This window comes from Pagrus major, chromosome 7, assembly GCF_040436345.1.
Source record: "Pagrus major chromosome 7, Pma_NU_1.0".
Lineage (NCBI taxonomy): Eukaryota > Metazoa > Chordata > Actinopteri > Spariformes > Sparidae > Pagrus > Pagrus major.
Window position 1 is genome coordinate 13,923,392 of NC_133221.1, and position 11,828 is coordinate 13,935,219.

An 11,828-nucleotide genomic window follows, 5' to 3' on the forward strand; every position below is an offset into this window, starting at 1 on the left:
TACAAAAATAATGTGCACGGATCCTCATGTGAATGAACAGTTGGGGGCTAAATGTAATGAATCCCACTGTATCCACACTTTAAAAAGCACCTTAGAAGCAAAGTGCAGATGTGGCAAAACACCCACACAGGTTTGAATAATCTCCCTCACCCCAGGTCGTCCAATATCAAAAGATTTATGAAAACACTGAGATGATATGACGCCAGCTGCCGGCGATAATCCAAAACAATTCAGGTGGCTCTTTGACCCTGACGTTGTTTTGCCGTGTGGTATTGTAGCAGAAGTTGTAACTGCACTGAATGGAATTTCTTTAACTCAACGCCGTTTAGATGCCCCCTTATTTTCCACACCTGTGACTCTCCCCCCTCCCCTTCTGTTTTTTCCATTCAAACTCATGTTAAGGGAAGTCATGCAAAAACAGTAACAAAAGATCACACAGCCTCCTGTGCACCTGCATGTGCTCATTCAGCTACTCAACACTCTCATGTTAATTAGTGTGAGAGTCACAAGCATTCAAATTCTGCGGTCCTCAGGCCTGGAGACTTTTGAAACAAACTCCACGCCTGCGAGGCAACTCGGAAATGTGCAGAACAGTGTTAATAAAGTAAGAAAAAGAAGAAACTAGCAGATAGATTTAAAGGTGTCTCTGAACTCGAGGACTCTCTTATTCTTCAGCGTCTTCGACCACACAACTGAACCTTTTTTTCACGGTTAAAAAAATGTAGGATGAAGACACCAGGAAAAATGTCCTTGAGGCACGGAGACACCCATGAGATTCAGTCACGCTTAAAGGAGAACTTCATGTCATGAAAACTTACATTGCTCAATACACGTCTGGAAACCACTTAGGTTCTTGTAAGATGTCTCCTGTACCCACAAGCTCTCTTAAACAGAGACCATGCTGCCAAGTATCATTAGTAATGACTAACTATTTCTAACTTCACTACACAAGAATTTTTATATTCCAGCCTTGAGCAGGTACAATGAAAATTGCAGCTTCTAATCCTCCTGTCTCTCTGTTAAAAAAAACAATACTTGATGGGAGTTGGACTTGACACTTATTTTGGAGATGTGCAGTCTTCTGAAAATTCTGTGCGAAATTCCCCTGCCTATCACTTGTTTTATGCTTGAAACCTTAAACAGATCGCACCAGAGGCAGACTGGAGGCAAAAGGCTAAAACTGGTCACAAGCAGTGGAAAGAAGGGAAGATTGTAGTTAATATTTTGAAGATAGTTGATGAACATCCCTCAGGATGAAAAGGGTACGCTCACCTGAGCCTGAGAGAGTCTAACGTCGCTGTTGTACAACACTCAGAGACAACAAAGTAGAAACTGTGATGATGTTTTGTACTTGTTCTGATAGTTCAAGCTTGGAGTAACGAAAAGCAGAAAATATAAAAAAACACGTTTTTAATGAGTGTAGACGAATAACTTAATGAATAGCTTAAACCTTGTAGTATTTACCAATATGCCAGTTACAATGTAGACTTTAAGTAAACACAGACAAGCCACTCGTCTGTCCTACAAAATTGTATGCAAATTAGAACAGCAGTTAATTTGACTCAGCTGCATGAAATTATCATATCAGCCCAATCCAACCACATCGTGACAAAACATGCCACATTGTCTATGTATTGTTCAGTGTTGCACACACTGCAATGATGTTGGTAACCCTCCGCAGTGGGCTGTGTCACGCCTCTCCACGGAGAACATGAAATCTTCTTCTTCAGGTCCCCTGTAGGAGTGAGGAAATCTATTTCTGTAATGTCACCCAGTCTCAGGAAATACTGTCACAATATGAACAAATCTCTTGGTTATTGTAGCTCTGCTGTAATTTGAAATACAAGATAGATTTTACCTGCTGCATTAACATCGAGAGATCCTTCAAGACAGTTAAGCGGTTAGGGGGGTCAGAATTGTGAAGGCATGGGACGATATGAAAATTTCATGTCACGACAATCGTGGCAAGAATAACTGCGATTCACAGTTTTATCCCGATGGCACTAAAACATACTGGAATTCCTTTACAAACAAATATTTTTCATTCCATCACAAATAGGACTTTTTCAGTCGACATCTTTTTACGTGAAAATCAAACAAACCATTTAGCGAACAGAACCAAATGGTGTTTTTTTTCTAGGATACTTTTTAGGATATTAAGGATTATCCCAATTTATGAGTATCTTGATATTGGAAATTGTGTTTTTATTTGCTATTCGCAATAAAAAATCTTTAATTTCTCCGTCCCTAGAATTGTGTTGATATACAAGCGCTCTTGTCTTGCCGTTTATAGCAATCATCTCACCGTATGAAGATAATGCGATCAAAGTTAGATTTATTACTATATATACTATATATATTACTATATACTATATACTATATATATATATATATATATATATATATATATATATATATATATATATATATATATATATATATATATTTGAAGTTTATCTCAAGTTTCATGTCTGCCAGGATATAATATTTTGTGAATTTATAATTTATGAATAACCCTTCTGTTTTCATTCCTTTAAGGGCCATTGCTACTGATTATAATATAATAATATTTGTGATATTTTCTAAGACGGTTATCGTACCGTGAAATATACTACATCAACCCTTGTAAGGACAGTGGTTTTCTGCAGAGACAGCATGTGTTTTCTGACTTCTACAAAGTCAGTCACAAAAAGGTATTTTTATAAATAATAGTATCTTCTAATAAGTGTCACCAAAATGTCACATCTCGCAGATTGTTTCTGCATGAGCGCCATCTCCTGGTATTGGCCCAGATAGAAGTCTTTTTCCTAAGTTAAGAAAGATGACATGCTTTTAGTCCTGGCACTAAATATTCGATCAAAAATGCACCGTACGCCCCTTGATTTTTTTTCCTAGTCAGTGCTGGTTTCCAATTTTGAGACGCTTGATTAATGCATACCCTGACTACAGCAGCAAAGATATCAACACAAATTTCAACAAATGATGTTCAAGGAAACATCTAAAGTGACGTCCTCAGATTTCTTTGGACTATTAATGACCTGCTCTCACATGTGCAGAGCTGGTTGGACGGGTATGCGTCACAACCTCTTTATCTACCAGTTTTCAAGCCTGGTAATAGGGACCCCCTGTGCAGAGCCAAAATGAAGGGAAGACCATCCACTTGGAGAGCAGAGTCTCCAATATGGAATAGGGCTTTGCAGCACAAAGCCAGACTGTTATTCATGATGTGAGCTGGGCTAGAAAGTAGGCCACCCAAAACAACGAGAGACATCCAGGTAGTCGAGAGCAGACTGCAAATCCCCTGGATCCATTATTGAAGGCATGCTCTAACGGGGCAGAGAGCATCCCAATTGTCAGTTAGTGAATCAAGTCCTTATAGCTCCGTGCATTTATGGTGCTCAGCCATACCCAACTAAATTGCTTTTGCAGTAAGTATATCCCTGGTGGGTATAATTATCAGAATTACTCTCAACGGCTTTTTGTCTAAATGGAAGACATGTCGTTTGTTGTGGCTGGATGTTGGCATTTGGCTTGTCAATGAGATGTAAAATTCAAATGCGAGTGTTTGATTCCTGATGAGGACGTTAATAAATCATTACCGCGGCTATAAATAGAGGGTTGCCACGCAGTTGGGAAAATGACTTCATGTATTTATTTATGTTAAAGCAACAGGAATTAATTATGAATGTTCTGTGACAAGCTAAACATTCGAGTGGTGGGTGAGAGGGGCTACGAATTTGGGTCAAGCTCATAAAGAGGCACAATGAAAAAAAACGCTGTCTCGCTGATTAGAGGCAGTAAGAAAAAGGATTTGGTTTGGCGTGTGTGTGTGTGTGTGCGCGCGTGCATGTGTAGCTGAATGCTTACATCTCCATATTGTTGTTTTTTCTCATGTGTTGGTATGTGTGTGTTTTTGCTTGTGTGTGATGAGTATGAGTAAGCACCTAATGCTTATTTGTGCTCCTGCACCCCAACCAACTCCCCTGCATGGTCAATAAATCAGTTCTGATAGGGTCAGCATTGCAGCGTCTCTGGTATCAGAATCTCATTAAAAGCTTATTCCAAGCCGTGTTTAGCTGCTCGCACCAAACTCTGTTGTGTTGCTATGGATACCAGACAGGTTAACAACTACCAAACATGGAAACACACAGCGCCGGGCTGAGATTCTCTGGTGATTATATCTGACGCTATGTGCACCCCTCACAAATGCTTTGAACGGTCGCACCAATATCCAATCATAAACGCAGCTAATTCGCAGCTCCGGCACGGGAGGAAGCACAAACATTTCCTCTCACCCCGAGCGTCGAGCGACAGAGAGTGCACCAAGAGCATTGTGATATTCATATAGTTATTAATGCACGGTGCGCCAGTCAGATCAGTGCCTCTGATGCTGCTCTACAGAGAAGCAGGAGGGGAGAAAGAGGCAGTTGAGTGTATTGGCATGTTGATGATATCAGGCGGCTGAATTATTGGTGGAGATTGGAAGACAAAAGGCATGGCTGCCATGTAAATGAGGAATCTTGTATGAAAGAAATTACCATTAGTCGTGCTATTTACCAAGAAAAACTGTATGCAAATGGTGACATTTCCTCCTCTCACTGAATCAGTGAGCATTTCACTGCTCTGCAGATACACTGTGGTGGCTAATGTGTTTACAATTGTCTCCTCTCCCCCATCCACATCACCAGCGGCTGACTGGAAGGAAGGCTGTGTAAGTGACATCTGATGCTTTCAAGTGCAGAAGATTAGCGAGGAGGCTTCGATGATCCACTCTTGAAACCTCACTTGGAGTGATTTTTTTCTCCTCCAAGACCCTTAAATGAAACAAGAGGCTCTTGCGTGTCGGAATAACTAACTTCACCACCTCTGAGTGAAATCACTACCTTTAAATGAAGTCAGTATATAAAATTTGTGTTATGTAAGCCCGCCATCACAGCCTGACAATGTGAAAGGCATTATGTAACCCCTGAAAAAGAGTGTCGTGGACGGAGCATTTGAGAGAAATTACCTGTGTAGGGCTCACATGAATGGCAATCTTCTGAATGATCTTACCACTTGACACCCTGAGAGCCTTTCACAGGCTGCACTCCACTGCGTGCAGAGCTGCAGGAAAACAAACCTGCTGTATACTGCAGATGCAGTCTTCCTAGTCCATGGAGATGAGTATATTGTACTCGAGGAGGAATTTACATTAAAATGCAGCCGGCTACACAAATTGTTAGTGAAGGAAGAGGTAGCTCAGAGGCTGTAGATTGGTCTGATGAATGCTTGAGCGGTGAGATAAAACATCTGATGTGAAGGGAAAGGCGAGGTGACGGCGGCGTGTCACGGACAGATCCTCGGCCCGACAGAGCAGTCTATCAATCTAGTCAAGGGTCCGGGTGGAAGTAGAAAGGAGGCCATGTGAGGACATTTTGATAAAGTCATGGTGATGCCTCTGCAATTGTCATTAATACGCTTGAACCGTCTTTGACTTGACTGGGTAGCTGTAGGTCAGGCTTTAATAAATGCTGCTGGATTATGTTACTGTACGCATGGCTGCTCCTTTTCCCACAGCTACACATAGCAAATATGTGAGCCACCTACATATCTGATAACAATGTTAGATTATTGAAAAATATTCAATTATTATCAGGAGGTTTTGTATTATATTAGTATATAAAACAATATATATCATCTAATAATGCAGATCAGGACACGTCTACATTTACACTCCAGGAGGACCACACAACCAATGAACTTTTTTCGCTCGGTGCTCATATTTTGTTATCGGGCGATGGATATTATTAGGTTTTGCCTCATCACTGTGCACAACAGTGTGACTGTTCTGTAATTGGCTACAGATGTTTAGCCATCATAGCTGTCTTGTCGCTCATTTTTCTCGATAAGGGTTTAAATGCTGCTCCTGATTTAACTGCCTCATAGAGCTGTCAAATCAAAGTACATAGGAATTGTCCACTTACATTTTTCAGTCTGCATTAAAATCACTTTTCACCTGTCTGTGCTTCCTTTCAGCTGTACATTCAGACAACAACCCTGACCATCTCCATGAACCTCAGTGCCTCAGTAGCACTGGGCATGCTCTACATGCCCAAGGTGTACATCATTATCTTCCACCCTGAGCTCAACGTACAGAAGAGGAAGCGTAGCTTCAAGGCTGTTGTCACAGCTGCCACAATGTCATCGCGTCTGTCCCAGAAGCCCAATGAGAGGCCCAACGGAGAGGCTAAGACTGAGCTGTGTGAGAACCCCGCTGCTGACCCCATGAGTAAGTAACCTAGCGAAAGAGTCACAAAGCCTCAGAGCCACATACGTACACACCAAGAACCCAGCTCGTTTATGTTTACATCGGACCACATTTCATGCTCATTTTGAGTATGGGATCCACTAGTTTATAGCCCACAATGCAATAGACTGAATCACCGTGATGTTGCGCTAACAACATCAGTCACTTCCAGGTGGAAAACGTGTAATTGATTTGCATTGTGGAGATGCATGAAATCAGCAGACTTGTTCATTTCTGTTGTCATTTTCAGCCGGAACTGTAACGTCTTTGATACATCTTTGATATCTACACAACAACGACATCTCAGACTGCTAGTTTGGGGTAAACTCAGGTTGTCTCTATCTTTAATCTGTGGCCTGACAGTCTCCAATGTTACGTGAGTGAAAGTGTTGTTATTAATGATATATTCAAGCATTAAACATCCATTTTAGATAATTTATTAGTATACACTTTGGAATAACATTGTGAAAAAAGCCAGTTAAATTGTATGTAAGCTAATGCCTGATGCGGGAGGTTTCTTCCCGGAAGTTATTGTAAACAAACATTGTGATCGGTGTAGTTAGCAATAAACCCACACAGAATCTGTGCCCACAGAATTCTTACGACGCCTCTGCATATCTTTTTAGTGATTTGTAATAGAGACGCTGCTGGTAAAACTAACATTAACACATCTCCTCCCCCATTGTGCTTGTGAGAGACAGTAGCGTTTTGTTTTCAGTTAGCGTTAAAATCAAAGTTAGCGGTGCAGTGTGACAATATGTCAAAAATTAGATTTACCACAGGGGGACTAAGGGAGGGGCTATTTGTCAGCACGGATAACTGCAGGAGATCAGGCGAATGAATACTCCGATGATGTTTATGCGGACGGAGGAGTGTTGTTTTGTAAAGTGTGTCAGCACTTGGTGGACTACCTGTGGAGGCAGAGACAGTTTAAAGGTTAGATTAAAATCAACTTAATATTTATGTCAGCCTGCTGGAGGTAATTTTAGGTTGTTGAATGTATTAAGTTTGATTATTTTGTCGTTAAAAAAGACTCTGTTACCTTAAATGAATGCTTGCTCACCTAATAAGTAAGTAAAACTTTCAGATTTTCAACCCAAGTTATGCACCATTTGTCAAAATGGCTGCAATAAAATCAAAGCCAACATCACACACATGAACTTCATTATGTATTGATGAGTTACAGTAGGCACAGTGACTGTCCATTTTGTCTACAATGAAGTGATAAGGCTTGTATAGAGATCAAGGTGTTAATCAGACCACAAAGAACCAGGAATTAAGATGTACAGATGTGTGTATATATATATATATATATATATATATATATATATATATATATATATATATATATATATATATATATATATATAATATGTCTGCTATGGACTTTTCAATCGGCTTCAACTATTATTTTCCCAAGAACAGAGAATGAGGGTTTTTGTACTCTCTCATATCTTTCTCATATTCCCTTTCTTGAAGTATAAAGTCCTATTCCAGCAGTTTAATTGGATGGCTCCTTGGGTATAAAGTATGTATAATGTACTATAGAATGGACCCAGTTATCTCGTTTCCTGATAAATGGTTGGACCTTTACCCCAAGTGCACGGCGGTCAGCATGAAAAAAGATGGGGGACTTGCTCTTTGAGGAGACTTGAAGACGAAGGGCTTTGTTGCCGGGAAGGGTAGGAGATAATCTGTCCCTGTAGCTGCGTGTTACTCATACCACCCTTCATCTGAAGCAGTAAGCGTGATCCTGTTAGCAAAGATAATGCTGGATATTAGTATGTGAGTGGGGAAGCCTACATACTTCCATAGTTAGGTGCTATAGTGTTTGTTTTGGGTGAGAAACGGCAGCGCTATAAATGTTTTTAGAGGCTTTAGACCAGTGTTGCCATGGAAGCTCTTTGCTCCTCTGTAGTTGTCAGTAGGAAGACAGAGATGATTGACAGCTCATGCAAATCACACATCACAGGCTCCAAAGGCCTCCTCTCCCGCAATGCTGCTAATCACACAGAGCGATCATGGCACCCACAGGTGCACCAGCCCCTCAACCCCTCTTTGAATTACGCCTGTGAAATGACAGATTTTCCCGGGAATTTCTCCAAACACCCGAACAGTTGTCACACTCATCTGTCATGAGCCGAATGAGCTTGCGCATGTGTGTGTGTGTGTGTGTGTGTGTGTGTGTGAGCGTACCACTGCGAATGTGCAACTGTGCGTGCCGTTTTGAGTGTGTGTATCTGTGTGTGACTGAATGTGTGAGCTACGCACGTATAAGTCAGAGAGCTGATGCAAGTGTATCAGGGGATGAGGAGCCTACAGTATGCCAGTCACACATGTGGCTCAATGAGCAAAATACTCTGCATTGAGGGTGAAACCTTAACATCTGTCGCAGCAGCACATCAAAAAGTCCCTGAGGAGGCACGTGGTCTTCGGGAGGCCCTCCCAAACGTGCACGGTGTCATCTGCGTCGTGTGTCTCTCACCTTCTGTCTCTCCTACACGAGTGTCTTCTCGCCTCGTCTCCCCTCTCTGCACACCCTCTCCTCCCCTTGCCCTTCTTTTTTAGCGGCAGGAGAAGTGACATTTATTAATGGCGAATTTATGTGCATGACCGCCCCGAAACCTGAACTGTGCCTCGACCATCCCTGGAGACTGTCCGTCAATTCCTGTAACCGTCAGAGCGCCAAATACCTCCCTTTCAGGGCCCATCAGCTCTGTATGAGATGGCTCTGAGTGATTTATAGGATTAGGAGCATTAACAGTTCTGCAGATTTGCATTGGTATTGATATGGTATAATGTCTTTATGATTACGCCCCTAACAGACAGATTTAAATTGCAAAATCACAGATGCTAAAAGTTCTTCACTGTCCTGTTGTGTTACAGTAGTTATTTTTTTCAATACAGATCAACCAAGACAGGCATGTGTGGATGAGTTAATGCCTTTCAGATCAATTTCATTCCAACCTTAAAAAAGGGAGTAAAGATAAGAAAAGTTAAGGGATGAGATTAATAATTGGCTATTGATATTACAAATTAAGATGAGACCGTAGGTAGATCTCTCAACCCCACACAAGTAAACAAACACACACCCACACAAATGTTTACTTTCGGGGACATTTCCCTTGAGACCTCCTCACAATAACAACTAATTGCGTAACCCTTACCGAAACCACTGACCCAAAAATCTGCTTTATCCGATTCGAGGCACAGTTTTTGTCCCCAATTGGGGAAGATGTCCCCAGTTCACTCGTCTTTAATGAATTATGTCCTCAAAACTAGGCTTAGTCAGAAACACACACACACACACACACAAACACACACAGCATCCTGCCTCAAAAAACAGACAGATCTTCCTGAAGACTATTTATGGTTAACAGGAAGAATCTGTTGTACATTTACTAATGTTTTATTCATCGGCCAAGACTACAAAATGCAGCTGTAAAGAGACGGTCCGACTTTAATTACGTAGCCCATGGGAGTTGGTCGCCATAGCAACATTAAAGCAGTAGAGTGAGAATTTATAGCAATGTCTGTGATGAAGAAAGTGTGCATCGACCTTCTCCACTGTACAAAGAGGACAACGCACCTGCAGACAGACACATCCCAGTCTCTACCACCACAGCAGCAACACCTGCCCTAAAAGCAACATGAACGTAAGGCTAATGTTAAAAGCTGCAGTAGGCGAGATTCATTCATTATTTATTTAGTTTAAATAAAAAATGACTTTCATGTAAGGGTTCCTGTTTAAATTAAAAAAAATCTGCCTGCCTGTTTCCTGTGAGTGCCTGCTAGGTCTTATTGAAACAACCAATCAGCTAGTTAGCCAGGATCTAACAAGCCAATCACAGAGATGGAGTGATATATATAATATTGCTTATGACGGTCAATAACATCTCATATCCCCTGGCGTACCGGGGAGGTCACTGAGGACACGACTTTGGCTGATACTTCCGGTGCCCGGCGGAACTAGCGAAATATTATAATAACTGATGTACCGGCGGCACTTTCAAGGCTTTAGAAGCGTTTGCTAAGTGGGCTAAGCAATAATAATAGTGTTACATGCAGCACGTTGAACATGAATATTAGAAGTTTCCCCCACATGTGTCAATCACCAGAGTTGAGGCGAACAACTTATATCCCTGCTGTTTTTAAGCAGCCTCTAAATGTGAAAACAGTCAGGGCCAGACATTACCAAAGCAATTGGCATTTACATCACATTTTTACGTTTGTTTTTCATCAGCCCTTCATAAAAATATGACCTATGCAAGAGTATGGTCACGCTTAACTGCTTAATGCATTACAGGCTGTACCAACTACCTCAGGTGAACACAAGGCGGAACAAACTAAAACACTTCCGCCTGTTGAAATAAAAAGAAACCTCACCTCAATGCATCAGGGATTTTTTTTTGTTGCTTTTCTGTACCATCAGACTCCTGTACTGTCTGCACATCACACTTTATGTTGCCTACTGCCACTTTACCTCTCAGCGTAATTACTGTACTTAAATCAACCTTAACCAAAGACTCATTTTAACTCCAGACATTATCCCTACCCAAAAACAGCCTTTTTACAGATCTCACGCTGAGCCAGGATGACCTCCGTTCACGAAAAGACGCTGTCACTCGGTGGATTTGAAACTCAAATTGGTTCTCATAACGACAGATATTACACAAGGACACACACACACACACACACACACACAGCGCCCAGGCACTCAGCCACATTCTGATATGTTTCCATGGCAATCCAGACTGGGATCACATTGCATGCCCTAGCATTTGTTCGGTGCTCACTTGTGTGGTGTTTGTGTTTTTTTTTTGTGTTTCTAGTTAGCATCTGAAAATAGAAACTAAGGCTTTACACGGGGGGAATAGTGAGTCGAAATGATAAGCTACGCCAGAAAATATTGCTACTGATTGCACACAGCTGGTGATAAGAATGCACGGCACAGTAGGATGAATTTACAAAAGCGGATGATTTTTATTTGCCTCTGCAAGATTCCTTCTTCTTTTGTCTTGTTTGAGTAATCCTCAAAGTAAATGTTAATCTTCTTTTCTTCTGCTCTGTTCTCAGGTCAGGCAACCAAGAAAACATATGTGAGTTACAACAACCTCAGGATCTGATCTGCTTGAAAATGAGTGGTGTTTGTCCTTTATCTGTGATTGAAAAGGGAGCTCTAGAGGCACAGAGAGAAACAGGAGAAGCGAGCACAGGCATCCCAGCACCACCTGCAGTACCTATGCACTCCAGGACTGTGGATAGCATCCGACCTTCATCCAGACATGATACATGAGTCCTGACAGAGACTAGCACAGCTGTAGGCCAGTGTGGCTGGGTCGGCCTCACAGACCAAACTGTAGGTTTTAAACTTGTGTTGTGGCCCCCCTTTCTCTCCAACAGAGAACAACTTGCCTGCTAAAAGGGGTCACTGTGAACGAGGACGACCGCAACAAAAAAAAAAGGGACGGTGGATCTGCTTTCAAGATATTTTCTTTTGAAATGTCATTAAAGCCATATTCTCTTGGGGTTCCCATTATCT

General features: G+C 41.6%; 1 protein-coding gene across 2 annotated transcripts in view; it reads left to right on the forward strand.

Annotated features, from left to right (window-relative positions):
* The window catches only part of LOC140999836 (metabotropic glutamate receptor 7-like), a 69,426-nt gene extending 57,900 nt beyond the window's left edge, over positions 1–11,526 (forward strand). The window contains exons 9-11 of one of the 2 annotated variants that reach the window (XM_073470381.1): positions 6,016–6,255; positions 7,944–7,955; positions 11,368–11,526. In XM_073470381.1, the coding sequence (XP_073326482.1) occupies positions 6,016–6,255; positions 7,944–7,955; positions 11,368–11,412 (297 nt within the window). In that variant the 3' untranslated portion in view covers positions 11,413–11,526. Of the gene's footprint in view, positions 1–6,015; positions 6,269–7,943; positions 7,956–11,362 lie in introns of both variants that reach the window. The other variant, XM_073470380.1, reaches the window with a different exon arrangement.
* Positions 11,527–11,828: the final 302 nt, after the last annotated feature.